We start from the raw sequence: 23,312 nt of genomic DNA, 5'->3' as shown, positions 1-23,312 counted from the left end.
TCAATTGGGCATACACCACTCATGGTTCCGAGAAAAATCCAGTCAGAATTCCGAGAAAATATAAAATTCGAAAGAAAAAGGAGGAGAATCACATTAATTTTTCGAATCAGTATTGAGGAGGGGTATTCAATCAGTATTCCGAAGAGGAGTTTAATCAGTATTCCAAAGGGAAATCCATCCAATAGTCCGAAGGGTTACCTAATCAGTATTTCGATAGAGAACCCAATCAATATTTCAAAGGAGAATCCAATCAGTATTCAAAAGAAAATCCAATCAGTATACTGAAGGAGAATTCAATCAATATTCAGAAGCGAAAACCAATCAGTGTTCCGAAGGAGAATTCAATCAGTATTCCGAAACGGAATCAATCAGTTTTGTTAAAGGGAATCCAATTAGTACTTTGGGAGAGGAATCGAATCAAAATTCCGATGGAAAATCCAATCAGTATTTTGAAATCAAACCCAATGAGTATTCCGAAGTTAAACCCAATCAGTACCTCGAATGACAATAATGTTCATTCAATAATGAATGTTCAATAAGTTCAATGATCCAATAAGTATTCCGAAAATGAATCTAATTAGATTTCTTCAGTTTTGCTAAGCGAAATTCAATCAGTATTGGGAGAAGGAAAATTCGGCCAGTATTCCGAAGAGAATTTCAATCAGTATATCGAAGAAGAATACAATCAGTATTCTGAAGTGCAATCCAATCAGTATATGAAGGGGACCCAATCTGAAATTCAAAAGAAGACTTCAATCAGCTATCAGAAAGTAAATCGAATCATAATTCCGAAGCATATACTGTAAATAAAGTATCAGTATTCAATCAATATTTCGAGAAAAAAAATCCAGTTAGGAATCCGGTCAGTATTCTCAAAGGATTTTAGACATGATTCCCAAGGGAATAACGTCAGGATTCATAATAGAATCCACTCAGAATTTTGTCAGGAGTCCCAAAAAACCAGGTCAGGATTCCCAAAGCAATTCGATTGAAATTCAAAAAGAAATTCGGTTGGGATTTCCAGAGAAATCCAATTAGCGAACAGAATTTCTAAAGGAATCCCGTCAGGATTCGCAATAGAAACCGGTCAGGACTTTCGACGAATTCCGGTCAGGATTTACAAAGGAAACCGGGAAAGATTTCCAAAGGAATCTGGTCAGGATTTGCACAGGAAACCGATGAAAATTCACAAAAGAATCTGGTCAGAATTTCCAAAGGAATCCGGTCAGGATTCCCAAAGGAAATTCTTACAAAAAATAACATATTTGACACTTCAATTCTTTTTTACTATCAGATGCAGAAAACAAAACCAGTGACAACCTTAGAGAGCCAGACACAGCATTTGATGAAAAAAAAATCACAGACAATAGACGTTGAAAATTTTGATTTTTTTTAAATACAGAAAAGAATCTAGCACTCTTAAAAATTGAACAAAAAAACACTGACCACGGACGCTATTGCGTCCACAAATAAACTAGTCAATACATAATACAGCATTCATAAATAAAATGTATTGTAATTTTATGATATTTTAAAGTAATTCTATTGTATTTTTTATTCGGAATATGATCTAGTTTACTCAAAGGAACCCGGTTAGATTTCCAAATGAAATCGAAAGCAACCCAAAAGAGTTCTGTAGCGATTCCGAAAGGAATCCTGTCGGGATTCACAAAAAATGGTCAGGATCCTCAGCGGATCCAATCAGCATTACAAGATAAATGCGGCCAAGATTTTAACAGTGCGGTTAGAATTTTTAGAGAAATAAGGTAGCAATTCAATTTATTTTTTATCAGGAAACCGGATACAACACGCTTAGGATCCGAGAGGAAATCCGCGAAGTATTCAAAAGGAAATCAGCCTATGATTATTGAAGAAACCTACCAACGTTCCCACTAGAGATCTTCTCGAGATATTGCGGGAAATTCAATTAGTATTTGCAAAGGAGTTTTTGAAAAGTCAGCTTGGAATTCTTTATTAGGCCAATCCGGTTGGCATTCTTAAAGGAATACGCTTAGGATTCCAACGGGAATCTTATTAAAATCCTGGTTCGGATTCCGTGGATATTCTTGTCATGATTTTCAGAAAATTTCGGTCAGGAATCTGAGAAGAATGTGATCAGGGTTTCGAAAGGAATCTGGTTAAGATCAAGGGACATTTGAATCAATTACCCCACATAGAATATCAAACAACATTTTTTTCCGTAATTGTTTTTTGATTATACATATTTATTTTGATTGTATTATTAATGATATCGTATTTAAAACAGATTTACAGTCGTACTCAAAGTATTAGGAAGTGGATGAAAAGTAATTATTTAAAATTAACAGATTTACAGCCATTCGCTAGAGCGCGAAGAAGTATGAATCGAAAAAAAAACGAATAGTTTGGCATTGGTTTGGCAAAGCGCTATCACTAGTACAGTGAACGTTCGCTAAATAGTTTTTTTTAGTTGGGGGTTCGCTAATTGGTGCGAAACCCAATTAAAAAGCAGCTAAATGTTAGAATGTGACGTCAAAAATGCGTTGACGTTTTGTTTCCGTGTTTGGCGGGATCGATGTTTTCTGGCGCGTAAAAATTTAAATATATAAATATATAATATATAAAAACATTTAATGTTCCTTTGTTCAATGCAAAAAGTAAACAACATTGACGCTTGTCAAAACGCCCGTTAGCGAACGGCATTCGCTAGTTGGGGTGAGGTCGTGCCCCAATTAGCGAACGATCACTGTATAATTATTATTCCATTAGTAGAAACTGAATAATGGAATAATCGATGAATAGGTCATTTTCATTCATGGTAAGTTTTATAAACATTTACGTATAGACTAAAAATTATGTATGTAATTAACTGCAAAAACGAGAATAAATACTGCGAGGACTGAACAAATCGAGGTCTGCAATTATTCATAAAAATAAATCAGCAATGAAATAGATTTCAGTTCGTCTCATTTAGCAATTTTGTTCCAGTGCACTATTTAATCTGCTCTCAGCTGAACTCACAGTACTCAGCACTCACCAAATCGTGAGCCTTTTCTGATTACGCCGATGATGACGATTATGCTGCAACTCGCGGAACCTCACCGAAAAATCTCACCGCGAGCGAGCGGGACCACAACTTCGCAAACACCCCGTGCACGACGGTCCGTTTTCGGTTCAGGTTTTCTTCCACCACCCGCCTCGCTCGTCACTGCACTCACTCGCCACTACCCTCCGTGAAAACGACTTTTGCCCTTGCCCACTCACTCGCAACCAACCAACCCGATGAATGGGCAATCGAATCGCGGACTCTTCGCGTTCGGAAAAACGATAAATTCCAGCGCGCACACAACTGCCAGCAACTTCACTCACTCCGGCGGCACTTTTCTCCAGTCCAGTTCGAACCCGATGGTTCCACAACTCCGCGAAACACTTCGCGATAGACCACCGACCGACTCGATGACCGACCGATTGCGAAACACCTTCTCTCACTTTGTATTTTGATGATGATGGGTTGCGCGCCGCGAGTGCAATATTTTTGACGGCTCTCTGTTGATTTGATGATGATAAGCGGTCGCACACGATGCTGATTAGGCGCGGGGCGGGCGGACGAAAATATTGCGGGACAAACAACGGTCAAGAACGCGGGTGTTAATCAATTTGCTCCCTCCATTCAAGTTTTAATGAGGAACTTATGTTGGTGCTTTTCCCGTTTACTCGTTTGCAGTCATGGATTATACAAACGCTCCGTTGATATGGAAAATAAATGAAAACATCTAATGACGATGATGGGCAGAGAGAGAAGTTCACGATCGAAAAACGAGTGCGCACGTGCACGTGCGAATGCATCTTTGACATTTAGTCGCAACGTTTTTCAACATTCAGGTAAACTACAGTTGGCTTAATCAAAAGACTAAAATGAAAATGACGTAATTTTCTGCTGACTCGTTTTCAAAGCAATTAAATCTTGATTTGCAAACATACGATAAAAGTACATACTGTGATCGTTCGCTAATATTTTGTACGTTTAGTCAAACGTCAATTTTGTCAACTTGATTATTATTCATCATTAACAGTTACAGTTACGAGTCGAGGTGCGCAATGCCACCCCAGGTCTCATGGCCGTAGAAAACTACCGGTCTAATTAGCGTTTGTAGATAGTCAGCTTGGTACTGCGGCGAACTCTATTCAATCATAGAGTCTTTCCGAGTCAGAAAGAAGCGTTCTATGAACAGCTGGAGCATTCATACGATGGAGCCCCACTGCGGGACGTCAAAATCGTCATCGGCTACATGAACGCTCAGGTAGAAAGGGAGAAAATGTATAGACCGGTCATCGGACCGTATAGTCTGCATACCGTATCGAACGACAACGGCCAACAATGCATAAACTTTGCAGCCTCCCGCAGAATGGTAGTCCGAAGTCCTTTCATCCACCGCAAGAATATCCACAAGGCCACATGGAAATCACCTAATCAAGAAACGGAAAACCAAATCGACCACGTTCGATGGTAAATTCTTCTCCGACATCACGAACGTACGCACTTACCGCAGTGCGAATATTGAATCCGACTACTGCCTTGTTGCAGTATGCCTGCGCTTAAAACTCTCGACGGTGTACAACACGCGTCGAAGTCGAACGCAGCAGCTAAAAATTGGACGGCTACTAGACTACGCGCAGCAGGCTAAAAAAGTGGCACATCCAACGGAGGAGCAGCTAGGCGCAGCTTCTCTTGAATATGACTAAAAATTGGACGGCTACTAGACTACGCGTAGCAGGCTGAAAAAGTGGCACATCCAACGGAGGAGCAGCTAGGCGCAGCTTCTCTTGAATATGGCTGACGTGTTTGAATCCCACGAAAGAGAGCGAAGATGATCGACGTGCCCGTCAAATTCTGGAAGAGACTAGTGTACGGACGGAATCAGGGAGGTTCCAGACCGGCTTGCTGTGGAAGTGCGACCACGTAGAATTCCCGAATAGTCGGCCCATAGTGGAAAAACGGTTCCGATGTCTCGAACGCCGCCTAGCATCAAGGCCCGACCTATACGACAACGTGAAGATCCAGATTACACAATACCAAGCCAAGGAAACCGCACATAAGGCTAGTCCGGAGGAATTTGCCAGTTTCGACCCCAAGCGGACCTGGTTTCTGCCTTTGAACGTCGTTACAAACCCAAGGAAGCCGAACAAGGTTCGATTAGTGTGGGATGCGGCCGCTAAAGTCCAAGGGCACTCGTTCAATTATGCTCTTCTTGCTGGTCCGGACTTGCTCGTACCGCTTCCGGCGGTTCTGTTTTCGTTTCGCCAGTTCGAGGTGGCCATCAGCGCTGACATCTGCGAGATGTTCCATCTTGATTCGGCCTGAGGACCGTTCGGCACAGCTGTTCCTGTGGCGGGACGATCCCTCCAAACCCTTAGAGGTGTTTGTCATGGACGTAGCAACGTCCGAAGAGTTTCCGCGGGCAGCGGAGGCAACCACGAAACGCCATTATGTAGACGATTTTCTGTGCAGCGTGGACACCGAGCAGGAAGCAGTGGAGCTAGCAGAACAGGTCAAGCTAGTGCACTCCAAGGCCGGATTCGTCATTCGAAATTGGCTGTCGAACTCCAGTTACGTTCTCACACGGGTCGGGGAACAGCCAACAGAAATGATGGGAAAAGTTTGGATTGACAGGTCGGACGCTTACGAACGCGTTCTCGGAATGGTCTGGAAGCCTGAACCGGATGTCTTTGTTTTCCAAGGTGTGTTTCGAGAAGAAATCCAGGCTCTCCTTTCGGATGGCGCTGTTCCAATCAAACAAGAAGCTCTACGCACTGTGATGAGCATCTTCAACCCCATCGGACTGGTAGCCATCTTCGTCATCCACGGAAAAGTGCTTGTGCAGCATATCTGGCGCTCTGGACTTGGTTGGGATGAACGCATTGCGGACACACTGCTTGAGCAGTGGAAACGATGGGTCAAGTTACTCCAGCAGCTGGATCAAGTCGAAATCCCACGTTGCTACTTCCCTGGCTACAGGACCGCCGATCTGCACATTTTCGTGGACGCTTCCGTGGAAGCCTTTGCAGCAGTAGCATATTTCCGAATCGTCGAAGAAACAAGAGTTCGATGCTCGTTGGTGTCAGCGAAAACGAAGGTTGCCCCCCTGAAACTGCTGTCGATTCCCAGGCTGGAGTTGTCAGCCGCCGTTCTCGGTGCCCGACTTTAGAGATACGTCATTGAGAACCACACACTTCCAATCAGTCGCAAAACGTTCTGGAGTGATTCCTGCACCTTTCTCTCTTGGTTGCGGGCAGATCCCAGGAAATATCGGCAATTTGTCGCATTCAGGTTGACAGAAATCCACGATCTCACGCAGGTCGCAAGTCGCGTATGAATGTCGCTGACGAGGCCACAAAGTGGGGCAAAGGTCCAGATATCACCTCCAGCAGTCGCTGGTTCCAAGCGCCAAAATTTCTATACGAGCATCCGAATTCGTGGCCACAGCAAACGACGAAAGAAGAGGAGTCTTCGGAAGAACTTCGTCCGATTCATCGTCACCTTGACGTAGCCAGGGAAGAGCTGCTGCAGTACGAATGGTTTTCAAAATGGGAGCGCTTGGTCCGTGCTGTATCCTACGTACGCCGGCTCGTGGACAATCTTCGTTGCAAGGCGAAATACTAGTCACCAAGCACCACGGAATGGTTAAATTGGGACGATCTGCTGCGTGCGAACGGTTGTGTACTTAGCTGGCAGTGCAGCCTGGGCACTGTTATCCTTCTGACATCAGCAAGAGTGAGAAGGCACGCCTCGAGCGTCTGTTCACCAGGAGGTGCGGCTCAAATAGCGTCTGTTTGGTACCCATCGGTTGATTAACGGAATGCTGTATCGCGTCAGCTATACCTAAGGTGACAGCCCCACCAGCGCGATGTAGGTAACGAGACCCCGGTAAGGTAGCTTACTGAAGCCTCTCAAATACCACGAAAAATGGAGATAGAAGAAAAAGAGAACGTTATTTTTGGCAACCGACCCGGCAACAAAATAAGGACTATGATTGGAAACTCGGTACCTGGAATGTCAGGACCCTAAATGAACCTGGACGAGTGAGCCTTCTGGCTCGTGAACTGCAGAAGGTTGGAGTGAACGTGGCCGCTATTCAAGAAGTCCGATGGCCTAGATCAGGAGAACGTGAATTCCGAGCCGTGGACCCCACGACCAACACTGCATTCAAGTATAACATCTATCACAGCGGCGGTGAAAAAGCAGAGCATGGAGTTGGTTTCGTAGTGATGGGCAAGCAGATGAAGCGAGTGATTTGGTGGAAACCCATTAGCGAACGAATCTGTGTGTTGAGGTTACGGGGCAAATTCTTCAATTACAGCCCAATCAACGTTTACGCACCGACAAACGATAAATCCGACGACATGAAGGACACGTTTTATGAATGTCTTGATAAATCCTATGGAGAGTGCCCAAAGCATGACGTGAAAATTGTTATCGGAGACGCTAACGCTCAGGTCGGTAGAGAGGACTTTTTCCGTCCCATAATCGGTAGGGAGAGCCTTCACTCCGCTACCAATGACAACGGCCTTCTTCTTCTTCTTATTATTATTATTGGCATTACATCCCCACACTGGGACAGAGCCGCCTCGCAGCTTAGTGTTCATTAAGCACTTCCACAGTTATTAACCGCGGAGTTTCTAAGCCAGGTTACCATTTTTGCATTCGTATATCATGAGGCTAGCACGATGATACTTTTATGCCCAGGGAAGTCGAGACAATTTCCAATCCGAAAATTGCCTAGACCGGCACCGGGAATCGAACCCAGCCACCCTCAGCATGGTCTTGCTTTGTAGCCGCGCGTCTTACCGCACGGCTAAGGAGGGCCCCGGACGGCCTACGGCTAGTAAATTTCGCTGCTGCCAGAGGAATGGCCATCAGTAGCACCTACTTTGCACGAAAGAATATCCGAAAGCACACCTGGTGACGCTCAAATGGTGAAACTTGCAACCAGATAGACCGATGTTCGGACATTCAGAGGTTCGAACATTGACTCTGATCACTACCTCGTTGTTAGTAAAATTCGATCACGGTTGTCAACTGTATCGAACGAAAGATCACAGCGAACGATGCGTTACAATATCCAGCGATTGTCGGCAGAAGGAGTATCGGCTGAGTACCGCCAGAAGCTCGACGAACGGATAAGTGCAATCAACGTTAGCGACAACATCAACGATCTATGGGAGTCGATCCATGGAGCGGTGAGCACAACAACACGAGAAGTGGTAGGCACTGCACAGAGGCAACCCAGGACGAGTTGGTTTGATGTGGAGTGTCAGAGAGTGACAGACGAGAAGAACGTTGCCAGAAGCCGGATGTTGGTGTCGGGTACCCGATCGAATAGAGATCGGTACAAGGAAGCAAGAGCAGCCGAAAAACGAACCCACCGCAGAAAGAAGAAAGAATACGAAGAACGTGTGATTAGCGAGGCGCAGTAAAAAATGGAGCAGAACGATATGCGGAGGTTCTATGAGTCTGTCAATGGCGTGCGGAGAAAGACAGCGCCATCTCCCGTCATGTGCAACGACCAACAAGGGAATTTGCTGACAGATAAAACCGAAGTTGCTGCCAGGTGGAAGCAACACTTCGAGACTTTGTTGAATAGTGGAAGTGACGGTGCATCGGTGAGCAGAATAAATATTAGCGACGATGGACAAGCTGTGGAGTCGCCTACACTAGATGAGGTTAAAAAAGCTGTTAAAGAGCTGAAAAACAATAAGGATTTGGAGAAGGACCAGCTCCCGGCTGAACTTCTCAAACATGGCAGTGAGCAGCTTTATGAAGTTCTGCACCATATTATGTCCAAAATATGGGAAGACGAGGAAATGCCTGCTAGCTGGTTGGACGGCCTCATTTGCCCTCTCTTTAAGAAAGGGCACAGACTGGAGTGCGCCAATTAGCGAGGAATAACCCTCCTCAATTTGGCGTACAAAATTATGTCCCGTATTCTGTTCAACAGATTGAGACCGCTTGAAGAGTCCTTCGTCGGCAAATACTAAGCAGGTTTTCATGAGGGCCGATCAACGACGCATCAAATGTTTACTCTTAGACAAATCCTTGATAAATTCCGGGAGTACAACTTGCAGACACATAATCTGTTTATTGATTTCAAGTGCCGGCGTATGATTCAGTGAAACGGAATAAATTATGGCAAATTATGCTATAACATGGTTTTCCGGTGAAACTGATACGGCTGATTCGTGTAACGTTGGAAAGATCGAAATCAAGTGTAAGGGTTGCGGATGAAATATCGACGTCATTTGTTACCTTAGATGGATTAAAGCAGGGTGATGTACTCTCGAATCTACTGTTCAATATAGCGCTCGAGGAAGCGATTAGGAGAGCTGGTGTGCAAAGAAGCGGTACCATTATCACAAAATCGCATATGCTCCTGGGATTTGCGGACGATATCGATATTATCGGAATTGATCGCCGTGCCGTGGAAGAGGCCTTTGTGCCTTTTAAGAGGGAGACAGTGAGGATTGAACTCACGATCAATACCAGCAAAACGAAGTACATGGTCGCTGGCAATCAACGTGGGTTCATTAGTGGTGGTGGTAGCGAAATGGTGCTGGATGGTGAAAAATTTGAAGTGGTAGAAGAATTTGTGTATCTTGGAACATTAGTGACGTGCGATAATGATGTTACCCGCGAGGTGAAAAAGCGTATTGCAGCTGCAAATAGGGCTTATTACGGACTTCGTAACCAGCTTAAGTCCCGTAGTCTGCAAACGAAAACAAAACTCGCGCTGTATACTACTCTGATTCTTCCGGTGGCTTTATACGGCCATGAAACATGGACGTTAAAGGAGGCTGATCGGAGAGCTTTTGGAGTGTTTGAGCGTAAGGTGCTGCGGACAATACTCGGCGGTAAACAAGAGAACGGTTTCTGGTGGTAAAAGAACGCAAACACAAATCAAAACAATTATTGTAGCCAAAGTTTGCTCTGTGAAAAGGGATCACAAATAAATGCGAGTTTCGCAATCTGCGTGAGGGAACATTCCAACGTACGAGCTCCAATAGCTCGGGACAATCCAGATTCCCTGTCAGGAGGTCGAAGATAAACAATCTCTGCATTTTTAGGCGCCTGGCGGAAAGCGTTTCCAAGTCGATCAGCTTGCAACGACTTGGATAGCTCGGGAGGTTAAATGGATCGTTCCAAGGTAACTGTCTTAAAGCAAACCTAATGAAAGTTTTCTGAATTCTTTCGAGTGCCAGCGTATGGACCAGGTAACATGGAGAAAAAACTGATGAAGCGTATTCTAAAATGCTCCGTACCAATGAGCAGAACAGTGTTTTTATACAGTAAACATCGCTGAAGCCGGTAGCATGACGACGGATAAATCCCAGCACGGTGTATGCCTCAGATGTTATGATGCTGATGTGTTCGTTAAATCTCAACTTCGCATCGATGGTTACTCCTAGGCAGTGGCGTAGCCAGAAAATTGGTCTGGGGGGGGGTTTTCGGAACAATTTTTTTTTCAAAAAAAAAATTTGTTCTAAGAATTTTGTCTCTGGGGGGGGTTTATGCCCAAAACCACCCCCGTGGCTACGCCACTGCTCCTAGGTCACAAATAGAGCTGGCGCGTTCCAAGCCGTCCGGTCCAATGGAATAATGTTGCAGGATAGCGTTGGCGAAAACTTGTGAAAGTTATGACCTTGCATTTTTTACTGTTTACGCGCATGCCGTTGTCGCCACACGAAACAAGCAAACGATTAATGTCGTCCTGAATAACAGCACAATCAGCACGAGATGCAATTACGCGGAAAAACTTCAGGTTGTCAGCATATGAAATCTTGCTTGATGAAATCACTAAACCGAGGTCGTTATCGTAGATGACAAATATTAGAGGACCGAGGACGCTGCCTTGAGGTACTCCAGATGTCATTGAGCGATAGATATTGGAGCGCCTACAGTTCACCGTCACAAAAGCCTTGCGACCAGATAGGTAAGAGTGCAGCCATTCTGTGATCCACGCTGGGAATATGTGATTCAGTTTGTCGATAATAATATCATGGGGTACAGTGTCGAATGCTTTTGCAAAATCGACATATATGGAATCAACTTGTCGCTTGGCTTCAAGCTCTCGAGATATGGTTGACACGTAATACAACAAATTTGTTGTTGTTGAGCGGTTTTTCATAAATCCATGCTGGTAACTCGAGATAATCGGTGCAGCGGCTCTATACAATCTTGCGTGGATCAGCTTTTCAAAAACCTTGCTTAAACAGCAGAGGACGGATATTCCCCGATAGTTAGTGACGCAATTTCGGCTTCCAGATTTATGGATCGGTATTATGGACGCGGTTTTCCAAGCAAATGGAAACACTCTGTCTTGGAGCGAGCGGTTGAACACTGCAGCAATTGGGGTTGCTAACGTGGCGGCGCAATTCTTAAAAAATGCAGGAGGAAGATGGTCTGTTCCTGGACCTTTAGATGTGTCAAGGCCATCCAGAGCTGTTCGAATCTCATCAGGAGAAAACTATGGTAAGCTGATGTTGTAGGAAGGTATTTGACCAAAACAATTCTGGCGACGGACAGGAGATGCTCTACAGAAAACGCTTTCGAAGTAGGCAGCAAAAAGGTTAGCTGCTTCATTGCTTGTTCCTGAAGTAGTTCCATTAAATTTCACCAAACTGGGGATACCGTTGTCATTCTTCCTCTTTTTGATGTAGTTCCAGAAACGGGAAGGATTCTCTTTCACAGAAGCTTGAACGTTGTGCACATAGTTTTCGTGGGCAGCAGAACGAATTGCTTTATATTCCAGCTCGGAATCACGAAGTCTGTCCCTGTCAGAAACGTTCTTTGTTATGAAGTATCGACTACGCAGCTTGCGGAGATTGTTGCGAAGGTTACGTAGCTCAGAAGTCCACCAAGGTTGATTAAAATCAGACTTTGAGGCACGCTTCTTACGAGGAACGTGTGTGTTGATAACTTCAAAGAGAAGTTCGTAGAGGGCCGATAGCATTCCGTCCACTGTATCAGACCGCAGAGATGATGTCCAATCGATGTCGTCAAAAGTGGAATTAATGATATCGAAGTTGCATGCCGAGTAGTCATATATAAAACAGTCTACGTCAACAGGTAATGCTGGCATGACATTCTCGTCAAGAAGTACGATGATTGGTTTATGGTGGATATCAATAGGCAGTAGCGGAGATGTTGGCTCAATTATATCAACGATCTCAGGGAGAGTTGTAAATATCAGATCGAGAAGTCTTCCATTTATGTTTACAACATGGTTAATTTGCCTCAAGCCATTGGTAAACATTGCTTCCGTGAAGTTCAGCTCAGTGTCAGTGGAAACGTTGGAAGGGACGTACCCGTTGATATCCACATCGAAATTCCATGAGCAACGTATAACTGCATACTAGAGTTTGGCGGAAGATACACAGCAATAACGAAAAGCGAACGAGGCTTCGACTCAATGTGGACTGCGATTTGTTCCAGTTCAACCGAGTTGGCTAACGATACACATTCACTTTTCAGTGAATTTCTGACTGCGACTAAAACGCCACCAGTGAATGATGACTAGTTAAATCGTTGCGATCTCAACGGAAAAAATTGTAATCGGAAAAAAATTCGGTACTTTTGATATCTGATCGTAGCCACGTTTCCGTGAAAACGAGCACGTCATAGTCACAGCTGGATAACGCCAAACGAAGCTGACTGATTTTTGTGCGCAACCCTCTCACGTTCTGGTAGTAAACAGATATCATGTGGTTTGAGGAATGCCGAGCGCTGGTAGGTGTAACTGGCAGAGGCGGTGAATCGTGGTTTGGTGGCCTGCTGGCTGAGACGATATACGGAGCGGCCTAAAGTTCACCAATCACACTGCGGCTGGAATCACGTGAGATGTCAGGCAGTGAGCCTATCCTACTAGGAGTGTACTTGCCTGAAGATGGTTGCCGGAAGACCCTCTCTCCTGATTCATACACAGGACCGGGACGACTGTTGAACGTAGACTGGAACGGCTCGACTTTGATTAGCGGATAAGGGTATTCCTCATGGCCACCGGCAAATGTGCGTCCCGGTGTCCGATTGCGAGCTCTAATGGCTTGAGACTCTGCAGCTAGAATCAGTAGGGGAGGCATCAGGAAGTGATCTGTTTGAGCTGAATAAGTACTTGCCTGAAGATGGTTGCCGGAAGACCCTCTCTCCTGATTCATACACAGGACCGGGACGGCTGATGAGCGTAGACTGGAATGGCTCGAATGTGATGAGCGGATAAGGGTCTTCCTCACGGCTAGCGGCAAGTGTGCTTCCCGGTGTCCATTTGTGGGCAGATATGCATCTCGGTGATGTGTTTGTCAGTTCTTGATCGGTTTGAACAGTTTCAACAGATTGCTATGTTGAAAACTCTATGCGTTGACGAGCGGACTTGAGGCGCTTGACAAAGATGGGACAGTCGATACTCCAGAAAGAGTAACACACGTCGATTAGTTCATCGTATGGTGAGCTGCGACTAGTTTTCAGCTGGTGGCAATTGATACATTTTACGAAATCAGAATCACATTCACTAACTTGATGAGCCTCAGCACATTTCGGACAGCATGCGGTTTTCTTACAATGAACAGCTTTGTGTCCGTACTCGGAACAATTGAAGCAACGCATGACATAAGTTGCTTCGATCACTCTACAGCGTTCCCAACCAATGTTCACTCGTTGCCTGTTGATGAGATCTTCAAATCCACGGGCATCGGTCTCAAAATGTACAGGGGTTAGACAAAAAGGTTGAGATAGGCAAAATTTTTTTGAAGTTCAAGTCAACAAAACCTTGCGTAGAATGATCCGATTTTGATAAAATTAAGACCATCGGACGCGGAAACTCTTCTAGTATACTATCCCTATACAAAACCTGAGATTGGTCCTTGGCCACCGGAAATGTTCCGGGGTTACCTAGGGTACGTTTAAGATGCATTTTTTTCCACTGACTTGAACTTCGGGAAAATTTTGCCTATCTCAACCTTTTTGTCTAACCCCTGTAGCTGATCTGGATCGCGCGTCATTTTTGCTCATTCGGATTAGTTTTAGATCATGGTTATCCAGTCCGTGTGTAGTATGTATATGAGATAGGGTGAATAAAAGTTCGTTTTTAATAGTACTTAAAAATTAAAATGAAAAAATATGTATATGAAACATTTTAATGAAATTTTTGGAAACATTCACAATAAAAACTGCTCAGTTGCATACGAGTTCTAAGAGCAATATAGCTGTACTGCATACGAACCTCCAACTGAAAATATACATCGAACGATTAATGGCGATGACCACATCGCTAACGTTACATGCTCTTGCAGAACGAAAGCGCTTGCATGATAGCGAATTAGTCACTTTTTCGACGGGAGCGGAACGCGACGACGACTGCTCCGCTCTATTGGCCTGAGCGTGGGAGCCGCCTGGAGGACCAGCTCCGCTTCGATCCGGCTAGTCGAAGCGAAGGGCGTCAGATCACGACACCGTGGTTCTGTTTTTTAAGGTTCGGGATGAGCTCGTCCGCATTCATATCCTTAAAAATTACCGATTACCTCGATTTTTGGTCTTAACGGCTTTTGTATTGCAACGTCGTACTTTGTCTTGAATATTTCAAAGGCAGCGCTGGCTAGCTTCAACGCGTGTTCCCTCGACTCACAGTTTTTTGCCATTTCTGCAATACCCGTGAGGCTTTCTAATTTATTGGCAATTTCGTCCAACCGTTTTTCACTGTGCCCATCGTCGTACTCGGCCAGGCTGAGACAGGCATCACACACAAATACAGCGTTTTTTATCTTCTGCAGAAGTTGTATCTCCTCTGCTGACGCGCCCGGCAAGCAGTGAACGTGAATAGATAACCTACATCGCCCGAAGCATTCGATGCAAGCGTTTTGATCCTCTAAAGGCAAAGCACACTGAGCGCACGGCTGAAAACAGAAGCGATCACCGCTCTCTTCACCATCCATCCCCGCGGGCATCATGCCCTGGCAAGGGCAGCTAATGCACAACAAAAACACAGGCCAAAGATGATTGAAACAAACAAAAATTCTTCTTCGCTACAGAATCACTCGATATTTATTGCGTTAGACGCGGATTACGTTCACATCACACTAAAAGGGGGTTTGATGAAAAAACGAACTGATTTACACACGTTAAACATTAAATTTATGCGAACTCATGGAGTGATAAACAATCACACACCATCACATCATACGGTGGGCTGGACACGTTGTTCGTATGCCGGAAGAACGTCAAGCGAAGATAATATTTAGTAGAGAACCCGGAAGAGGCCGCAGGCTTCGTGGAAGGCCGCGTACACGATGGCTTTTTGCAGTTGAAGAGGACCTGAGGGCGCTCAATGTTCAGGGCGACTGGAAGCGATTGGCCCAGGATCGAATCCAGTGGAGAAGGATACTCCATTCGGCGTAGGTTCATCGAAGAGCTGTAGAGCTGTAGAGCTAGATGGGCAGACTAAATTCAAAACGATTTGGCGCAATCAAGCATGGACTCGTGGAGAGGTGTGGTCGCGAATCTTTGTATTGTGGCGTCAAATTGTTGATTCAGTGTTATTTATTTAGATGAAAGCTAAATACATGATAAACAAATCTTCATCTTTCCTTGAATACAGCATTCCCACGCACCGCTTCGGCTTAAAAGCTGACTCAATTTTATTTAAACTTCTACGTCTTGCAATTACCTCTATCAGATAATTTATCACAAACTCTATTGTCAGATCTGTATCTGAACGACGCTCCATTGCTGTGATCAGAATTGCAAACGAATCATCCGGCAGACTGCTGAGCACAATGTTTTCCTACAAATCTATGCCGAGCTTTTGACTAGCAATCGTGAGTTTCTCGAACAGATTTTCCATTTGATTAACATAAGCCCCTTCGCCGTCAGCGTATTTCATCCGTATTACTTTCCAGATGTTTGAAGCTTTAAAGGCTCGTCCCTGTTAAGTACCGTCGTGGGCACTACAACCAAAGACCACACTCCCCATCCAAAGCAAAAACGCGGTCACAAATCTTGGACATCAGCTCTACCCCCGCTTATGTTGTCTTAAAAATGTGTGTTAGCACTGTCCTTCAACATTTTTCGTAATTATTAATCTACGATAAATTGCTAAAGAAGTAAACACCTGCTCGTAGAATTATCAAAAATTTAAGCAGATGCTTTGGAAAACGGATTTAAGAAACTTGTTCCGAAAAGTTTCTTCCGCACGCACTGGCCGAATCTTGCGAATCCCAAAACGAAAGCCACATGCCGTGCATTATTTTATGACCCGTTTTCCATTAGCATACCCAACCTCCAGGAAATGGATCCTCAGAGGCAACGCACCTATTCACCGATAGTAGAAAATCCAGAAAAACTCGCAACAAACGGATCCTCCGAATGCGCGGAAGACAATAAGAAACACGCGTCCACAAAATAAACATTATTGGCAGCATATTAGCGCTTCTTCGCTGCGGCCAATTTTCATAATTTAAATTTGCATGATAATGATGGTGGAATATGGTTGAGCTGAAAACGGGTCTTCTCGCCCATGATACGGCGGGGACGTCATCATCGTTCACCAAAGCGCGACGAACCATCGCATCGATAAGCGAAGCTTTTCTATTTTTGACAAATTTATTTTCGCAGCATGTGAATGTGAAATTCCTGTTCCTAATACCTGTTCTTCTATTATAATATGTTTCTTCTTTTCTGTATTTGGCATGATTCCATCCGTCAGCTTTTCCAGCTATACAGCAGTCAACGTCGTGTTCGGAACGCTCTGCCCAAGGCCACTTTGAGAAGTGTGAGTGATTTTTAAGGATTCGTGTGTGCGGTTAAAGAGGGGCATAAAAATTGATTTTTTTATACTATTTTTTTAGAGTAAAATGATTCTTCCTATTTAAATCTACCGATCTGTGGCCAGCTTTGGTGATGCTGGTCGACAAAAATATTTCTCTATGACCTGAACCGAAGGTACAAAGACCTCCGATAGATGCACTAAAAACTTCCAACAACGATATATGTATTCTCTATTTATGTATCTGTAGGTTAGTGCTGGATCAAGTGTGTATTTGAATGCATTCCTCTGCTATTTCATGCCATTTTACAACATCTAACGGTTGATTGATTTGGTCACTGCATACAAACAGTGGTGGATACAAAATCTTAGAAACTGACATTCACAAATTAGTCAAAACTGAAACAAGCATAATTTAATCCGACCGACGAGATCTCCATTAATATAATTTTATTCAGATTTTGTATTCTCCATACTGTGCAAATGCAGTAACAAAAGTTGCAAAACTACTCATGTGATTTACGATATCCGTTGTGATAACTTGAATATTTCGGATTTTTGATCGATTTGGAACGGTGAACAGCTATTTTGGCCTTCAGCAACATCATTCAAATTTCTGAAGCATTATAACAAAAAACGTATAGTAATACTGCATCTAGTTCAATGTCGTTGCTACTTTTTTTCTCGATAAATAAGCACCCATTTGTATCAATTTAAAATAATGTTCTATGCGAGTTAAAATACCATTGTCACATAATGGCGCCCAACGAAACTTACTCGTAAAAATGAAAACCTAACACGAAGCAGAAACAATTCAACACCAGCAATGCTCCATTTAGCTGTTCAACGACAGTAACTCCTATGTGTACTGCGTACGCTGACTGACGCTGTTGATACCCGAAGTGCTGTGGAAACGAAAAAGAAACAATAGTTGCATCAGAGGCCCATTTACCAAACCCAATGTTCAACGTCGTACTTTTTGCTACACTTGATATGGATCACCAGGAGGACGATGCCCAGCAGGAGGCACACACTTCCGACGATGATGTAGGCGAAGCCGAGAAACGGATTCTTGCCTCCGAGCAGCGAGGTGGTCGACAGGATGATCTTTTTGGTACCGTCAAATTCGCTCACCGAGTAAGCTGTAAATCGAACAGTTGTTTTAAACATTACAGACTTCTGTCAACGGATACCACTTACAGTAGTTGATCTTCAGCGTGTAGTTGCCCTTTCCGAGTCCATTCTCGAAGTACTTTTTGTTGTGATCGATGCGGCGGTGCAGCTTGCGGAAGCTGGGCAGAGCGGCCGTTCGCATCCAAACGATGAGATCCTCGTTCTGGAAGTGGACATAAGAATAAGAGTTTGGTTGTGAATAAATCGAAATTCGACTACCTACATGCGAAGCAGACACAGTCGAATGTTAATGGATAAAGGAAATGGAAAACGGCAGCGTAACGGAAATATGTATTTGTATTTATTGAATAAAAAGTTAGCCTGTAGTACATAATTTTTAGTCAGGTCAAGGAAGGTACAAAAACAAGGTTTTACAATGTTCTGAAAACTTAGGTGTGCATATGTACATTATGTGGAAGATTATGATTTGAAAAATGTATTGGTTGGAGGTAATTAATTTCTTTTAATGGGACTCGAACCCACGACCCTCAGTACGCTAGACTGGTGCTTTCAACCAACTAAGCCACGAAGGACCTCCGTTAGTCGGAAATCCTTTGATATATTTTGATCAGTCGATTTAGGTTTTGGTGTTACCAGAGCACGATACCAAGCCAAAGGATAAGTTCTGACTTTGATAATATCGAGACTGTGGCAAACGCGGTGTCACCATCATTAATAGACATAGCCCGCTGTCATCACTGAAAAGCAATACGAAAAAGAAATAGTGCCCAGGACATCCTGGCTACTATCTGGCGTTGGGCTAAATTTATGTATTTCATTCAATTTGTTTAGTTTACATCTAAACAAATAACACTGAATCAACAATTTGACGCCACAATACACGGTTCGAGGCCGCATCTCTCCATCCTCGAATGCGCCCCACGCTCGCCAAGTTCTTTTGTACCTGGTCTGCCCACCTCGCTTGTTGCGCTACCTTGTGGATGCTGTGTTCGTCGTAGAGCTGGGCGAGCTCGTGGTTCATTCTTCGCCACCACACACCGTCTACTTGCACGCCGCCAAAGATGGTCCTAAGCACCCGTCTCTCGAATAATCCGAATGCTTGCAAATCCTTCTCGAGCATTGTCCATGTTTCATGTCCGTAGAGGACTACCGGTCTTATCAGCGTTATGTACATGACACATTTGGTGCGGTGGTAAATCTTTTTTGACCGCAGTTTGATGTGCCTTCGTATGTCTCGTCTAACATTATTGTTAGCCGTTAGCAAAGATCCAAGGTAGACGGATTCCTCGACCACCTCGAAAGTATCCCCGTCTATCGTAACATTGCTTCCCAGGCGGGCCCTGTCGCGCTCGATTCCGCCCACAAGCATGTACTTTGTCTTCGATGCATTCACCACCAGTCCAACTTTTGTTGCTTCACGTTTCAGGCGGGTGTACAGTTTTGCCACCTTTGCAAATGTTCGGCCGACAATGTCCATGTCATCCGCGAAACAAATAAATTGACTGGATCTGTTGAAAATCGTACCCCAGTTGTTACACCCGGCTCTTCGCATGACACCTTCTAGCGCAATATTGAACAACAGGCACGAAAATCCATCACCTTGTCTTAGTCCTCGGCGCGATTCGAACGAACTGGAGGGTTCGCCCGAAATCTTCATACAGTTTTACACACCATCCACCGTTGCTTTGATCAGTCTGGTAAGCTTCCCAGGGAAGCTGTTCTCGTCCATAATTTTCCATAGATCTACGCGGTCGTATGCCGCCTTGAAATTAACGACCGGTGCTTTGGGACCTGGTATTAACGTTATTTTAGAAGGATTTGCCGAACAATAAAGATCTGGTCCGATGTTGAGCGGCCGTCTACGAAGCCATCTTGATAAATTCCCACGAACTAATTCACTAATGGTGACAGACGTCGGAATATGATCTGGGATATCACTTTGTAGGCGGCATTAAGGATGGTGATCGCTCGAAAGTTCTCACACTCCAGCTTGTCGCCTTTCTTGTAGATTGGGCATATAACCTCTTCCTCCCACTTCTCCGGTAGTTGTTCAGTTTCTCAGATTCTGACTATCAGTTTGTGCAGGCAAGTGGGCAGCTTTTCCGGGCCCATTTTAATGAGCTCAGCTCCGATACCATCCTTACCAGCTGCTCTAGCTGTTGGATGACATCCTTAACTTCCCTAAAGGGCCCCCACCTGGCTTCCATCATCTGCTGAACTGACGTAGTCATCTCCTCCGCTGCCTTGACTTTCACTGCTCGTACTCTCAGCGCCATTTAAATGTTCCTCGTATTGTTGCTTTCACATTTCGATCGCCGTCAAGATCGCATCCATCCTTATCCCTGCATATTTCGGCTCGAAGCACGAAGCTTTGCGGGAAGCGTTGAGCTTCTGATAGAACTTGCGTGTTTCTTGAGAACGGCACAGCTGTTCCATCTCCTCGCACTTTGCTTCTTCCAGGCGACGTTTCTTCTCTTGAAAAAGGCGGGTCTGCTGTCTCCGCTTCCGCCTATAACGTTCCACAAAAGATATTTTAGTTACCAGATAAAGATTATCGCTGCCGTTGCTGTCCGAAACATCTTTTGCTGGCGAGGATAGGGGAGCTAAATGTCAAAGAAGGAAAATTCATACGATTTGACAGCTTGGTACCCAACATGTTCCGGACAGCAGAACAAAGGGAACCGAAGCGACAAGTTAACATTTTCTGGTGGGCCAAACAATATTTGGCAGTTTTTTATATAACTACTTTCAAAATTGATTCAATCATTGAGTAAAAGGGTAAAAACTGTACACGATTGAATTGCGTTCAAAAGTTCATTTTTTAACTTAACAGGTATTTTTGTTGCAAATAAACATAAAATTGTTCAATCAAAGGTAATTGCCTATTTCCGGGGATTAAACCACCCGACTTGGACGTTAGTTTACAATGTTATGAAAACTCATATGTGAATATGTACGTTATGTGGAAGATATTGATTTGGAAAATGTATTGGAGGTAACCACTTTCCCTTCGATGGGACTCGAACCCATGACCCTACAGTACGCTAGACTGGTGCTTTAACCAACTAAGCTACGAAGGACCTCCGTCGGCCTTCGCAACCTAGCGGCTACTGAACGAGCTCGAGATTCCCAAAATTGGACGCATAGTCAAATCACTCGCAATCCATTTATCAAGCCAATACTTCCACATGTGCATTGTACACGTCCACATTAGAGGAGCGTGAGTATTTAGAATGTCTGGCGGCTATACACATTCTTCATCAGCAACGGTACTGATCAAGTGAGGTTGTGTAAGCTACTTGCCAGTCGGTCGTCAAGCTCAGACCCGACCGCATTGCGTAGGCAAGAGCACGCAACTCAAGTTCAGTTCAATCAAAGGTAATTGCCTATTTCCGGGGATTAAATTGTTGCCAATTCTTGAATAATCATGTTTTCGTAATCAGTGACCATAATTCGCAAACAGGATTCGAATTTTTTTAACGTCATTTCGGATACATTTTATTATTCATCATAAAACGGTGTTGAGAAAATGGATAATTCGTAAATGTGTTCTATAAAATTAACAAGGTGAAGGGAATGTACCAGTTTTCAGCAACAAACTGTACAAAAATGTTTCGCGCCAATTTCGTTTCAAAAGCTTTAATGTTGTATAATAAAAGTTCGAAGTATCGATCCGTGCCTTACAACTTTATGTTCAAGTCCTTGAGACGTCTGGTAATGTCTACCAGAAAAGCTAAGCCACTGGACCATTCAGTTCGGACATTGGGTTTTCTTTATCTTTTAAAAATATAGCGGTTTCGTTTCGAAGAGAATAAATCGTCTCAGGTCTGGTTCTACGATCTTCGCAAAAAATCAGCAAATCTCCTTCCTTTTCCGTCAACATCATTCAAAATTGGTGGTTGTGGATCCTTCGCGTTGATAAAGTCAAGTACTTCAGGAATATTAATCATTTTCTCCCATATATTCTCATAACCAAACCACTGTGATAGCTTTTCCTTTCTTAGAAGTGTCACAATGCCAGTGTTCTTTACCGTCATTTCGAGTGCCGGCTCTATTAGTTGTAAGGCCACTTAAGTTTCAGAGGAGTGTCCAAGCCCCTTCATACAGGTTTAACAGCCCCCCTTAGGTCTTTTCCGGCAGTCGTTCCACTCATTAGGATCAAAACTGCCAATTCATCCTTGATTTAAAGATGATCATCAACTCCCCTTATGAAGACAGCTACCTGCATTGTCACAGCTATTGTCATCGATTGCGAGAGAGTAGAATTTGAAGCAGGCGGCTTTTCCACGTAATGTAGTTTTCAAATCTCCTGCAAGAACTTTTACTCACCGTGTTCCGAGGCAAACTAATGCTACTGAAGGAGACTTTTTCCTTAGGGCACACGATGCCGACAATAGCCGATGTGCATCCCAAGTTCACCGTCTTAGAATAATTTAATTCATTTTGCCAAAATCTTACCAACAGCAAAACTGGCCCGTTTGTGTTTGTCATAGTGAAGAGAGTTTGCTGCTTCGATAATCCACTGTTTCATAAATAATTTGAATCAGTAATGGAAATTTAAATTAAATGAGTATCTTATCTTTGAAACATTTGTTATCTTCCTAGTTCAGTGTAAATGTTGTATGGATGCTTGGTTTCGTAATGTCGTTTCAGATCATATTCCTTCAACACAGCAACACTTTCCGAACAAATTGAGAAAACCTGCTTTCCTTTGTTGAACTCAACGCGGTGTTCCACATCAACCTTTCGTTTCATTGGATCATTCTGGTCACTCTTCACTCACTGGTCATTTCAAAATATGTAATCTATTATACTTTGATTTCAATACGAATAAAAAAATATTAGAACACGTTAAGTGAATGGCTCGATTACCAGGCTTTTTTTTTAAACCGGTGATATCTCACAGTATTTATTAAAATTATAATTTAAAGAAGCTTCTCGAGTAAAAAATAAAAGCTTGTAAGCCGGTTATGAAGTAATTTCTACCACGGTGCGCGGGCCACAAAAAATGGAGCTGAGGGCCACATCCGGCCCGCGGGCCGTACGTTGGGCAGCCCTGGTCTAGGTCGTACCGCTGCGGTCGTCGGTACCGAACATTGTTGATGACGGATAGTTTTGGGCGCAGTTCAATCATCACCAGATAGTGGCCAGAGTCGATGTTAGCGCCACGATGTTCTGACGTCGAAAATGTCGTAGAAGTGTCGTCCATCAATCATAATGTGGTCGATTTGTGATTCTGTCTGCAGTGGTGATCTCCAGGTGTACCGATACGGGAGGCTGTTTTGGAAGTAGGTGCCGCGAATGGCCATATTCTTGGAGGCGGCGAAATCAATTAGTCGTAGGCCGTTTTCGTTCGTCAGCCGGTGATCGCTGAACTTCCCAATAGTCGGTCTA

The 23,312-nt window shown here is 44.0% G+C and overlaps 2 protein-coding genes across 3 annotated transcripts in view; both read right to left on the bottom strand.

The window, feature by feature from the left end:
- Positions 1 to 3,679, bottom strand: part of LOC134207851 (all trans-polyprenyl-diphosphate synthase PDSS1) — a 336,013-nt gene extending 332,334 nt beyond the window's left edge. Inside the window, exon 1 of one of the 2 annotated variants that reach the window (XM_062683802.1) lies at positions 3,001 to 3,679. The gene's annotated coding sequence lies outside the window, so the exon portion shown is untranslated. The remainder of the gene's footprint in view (positions 1 to 3,000) is intronic. The other variant, XM_062683801.1, reaches the window with a different exon arrangement.
- Positions 3,680 to 16,602: 12,923 nt separating this feature from the next.
- The window catches only part of LOC134207848 (cell cycle control protein 50A), a 30,709-nt gene continuing 23,999 nt past the window's right edge, over positions 16,603 to 23,312 (bottom strand). The window contains exons 4-6 of the mRNA XM_062683800.1: positions 17,985 to 18,120; positions 17,761 to 17,926; positions 16,603 to 17,689 (exon numbers count right to left, since the gene is read on the bottom strand). Coding sequence (XP_062539784.1) covers positions 17,644 to 17,689; positions 17,761 to 17,926; positions 17,985 to 18,120 — 348 coding nt within the window. The 3' untranslated portion in view covers positions 16,603 to 17,643. The remainder of the gene's footprint in view (positions 17,690 to 17,760; positions 17,927 to 17,984; positions 18,121 to 23,312) is intronic.

This window comes from Armigeres subalbatus, chromosome 1 (assembly GCF_024139115.2).
Source record: "Armigeres subalbatus isolate Guangzhou_Male chromosome 1, GZ_Asu_2, whole genome shotgun sequence".
In the NCBI taxonomy this organism is placed as follows: Eukaryota; Metazoa; Arthropoda; class Insecta; order Diptera; family Culicidae; genus Armigeres; species Armigeres subalbatus.
Note: the sequence above shows the minus strand (reverse complement) of the source record. Positions and strands in the feature narration are given on the sequence as shown.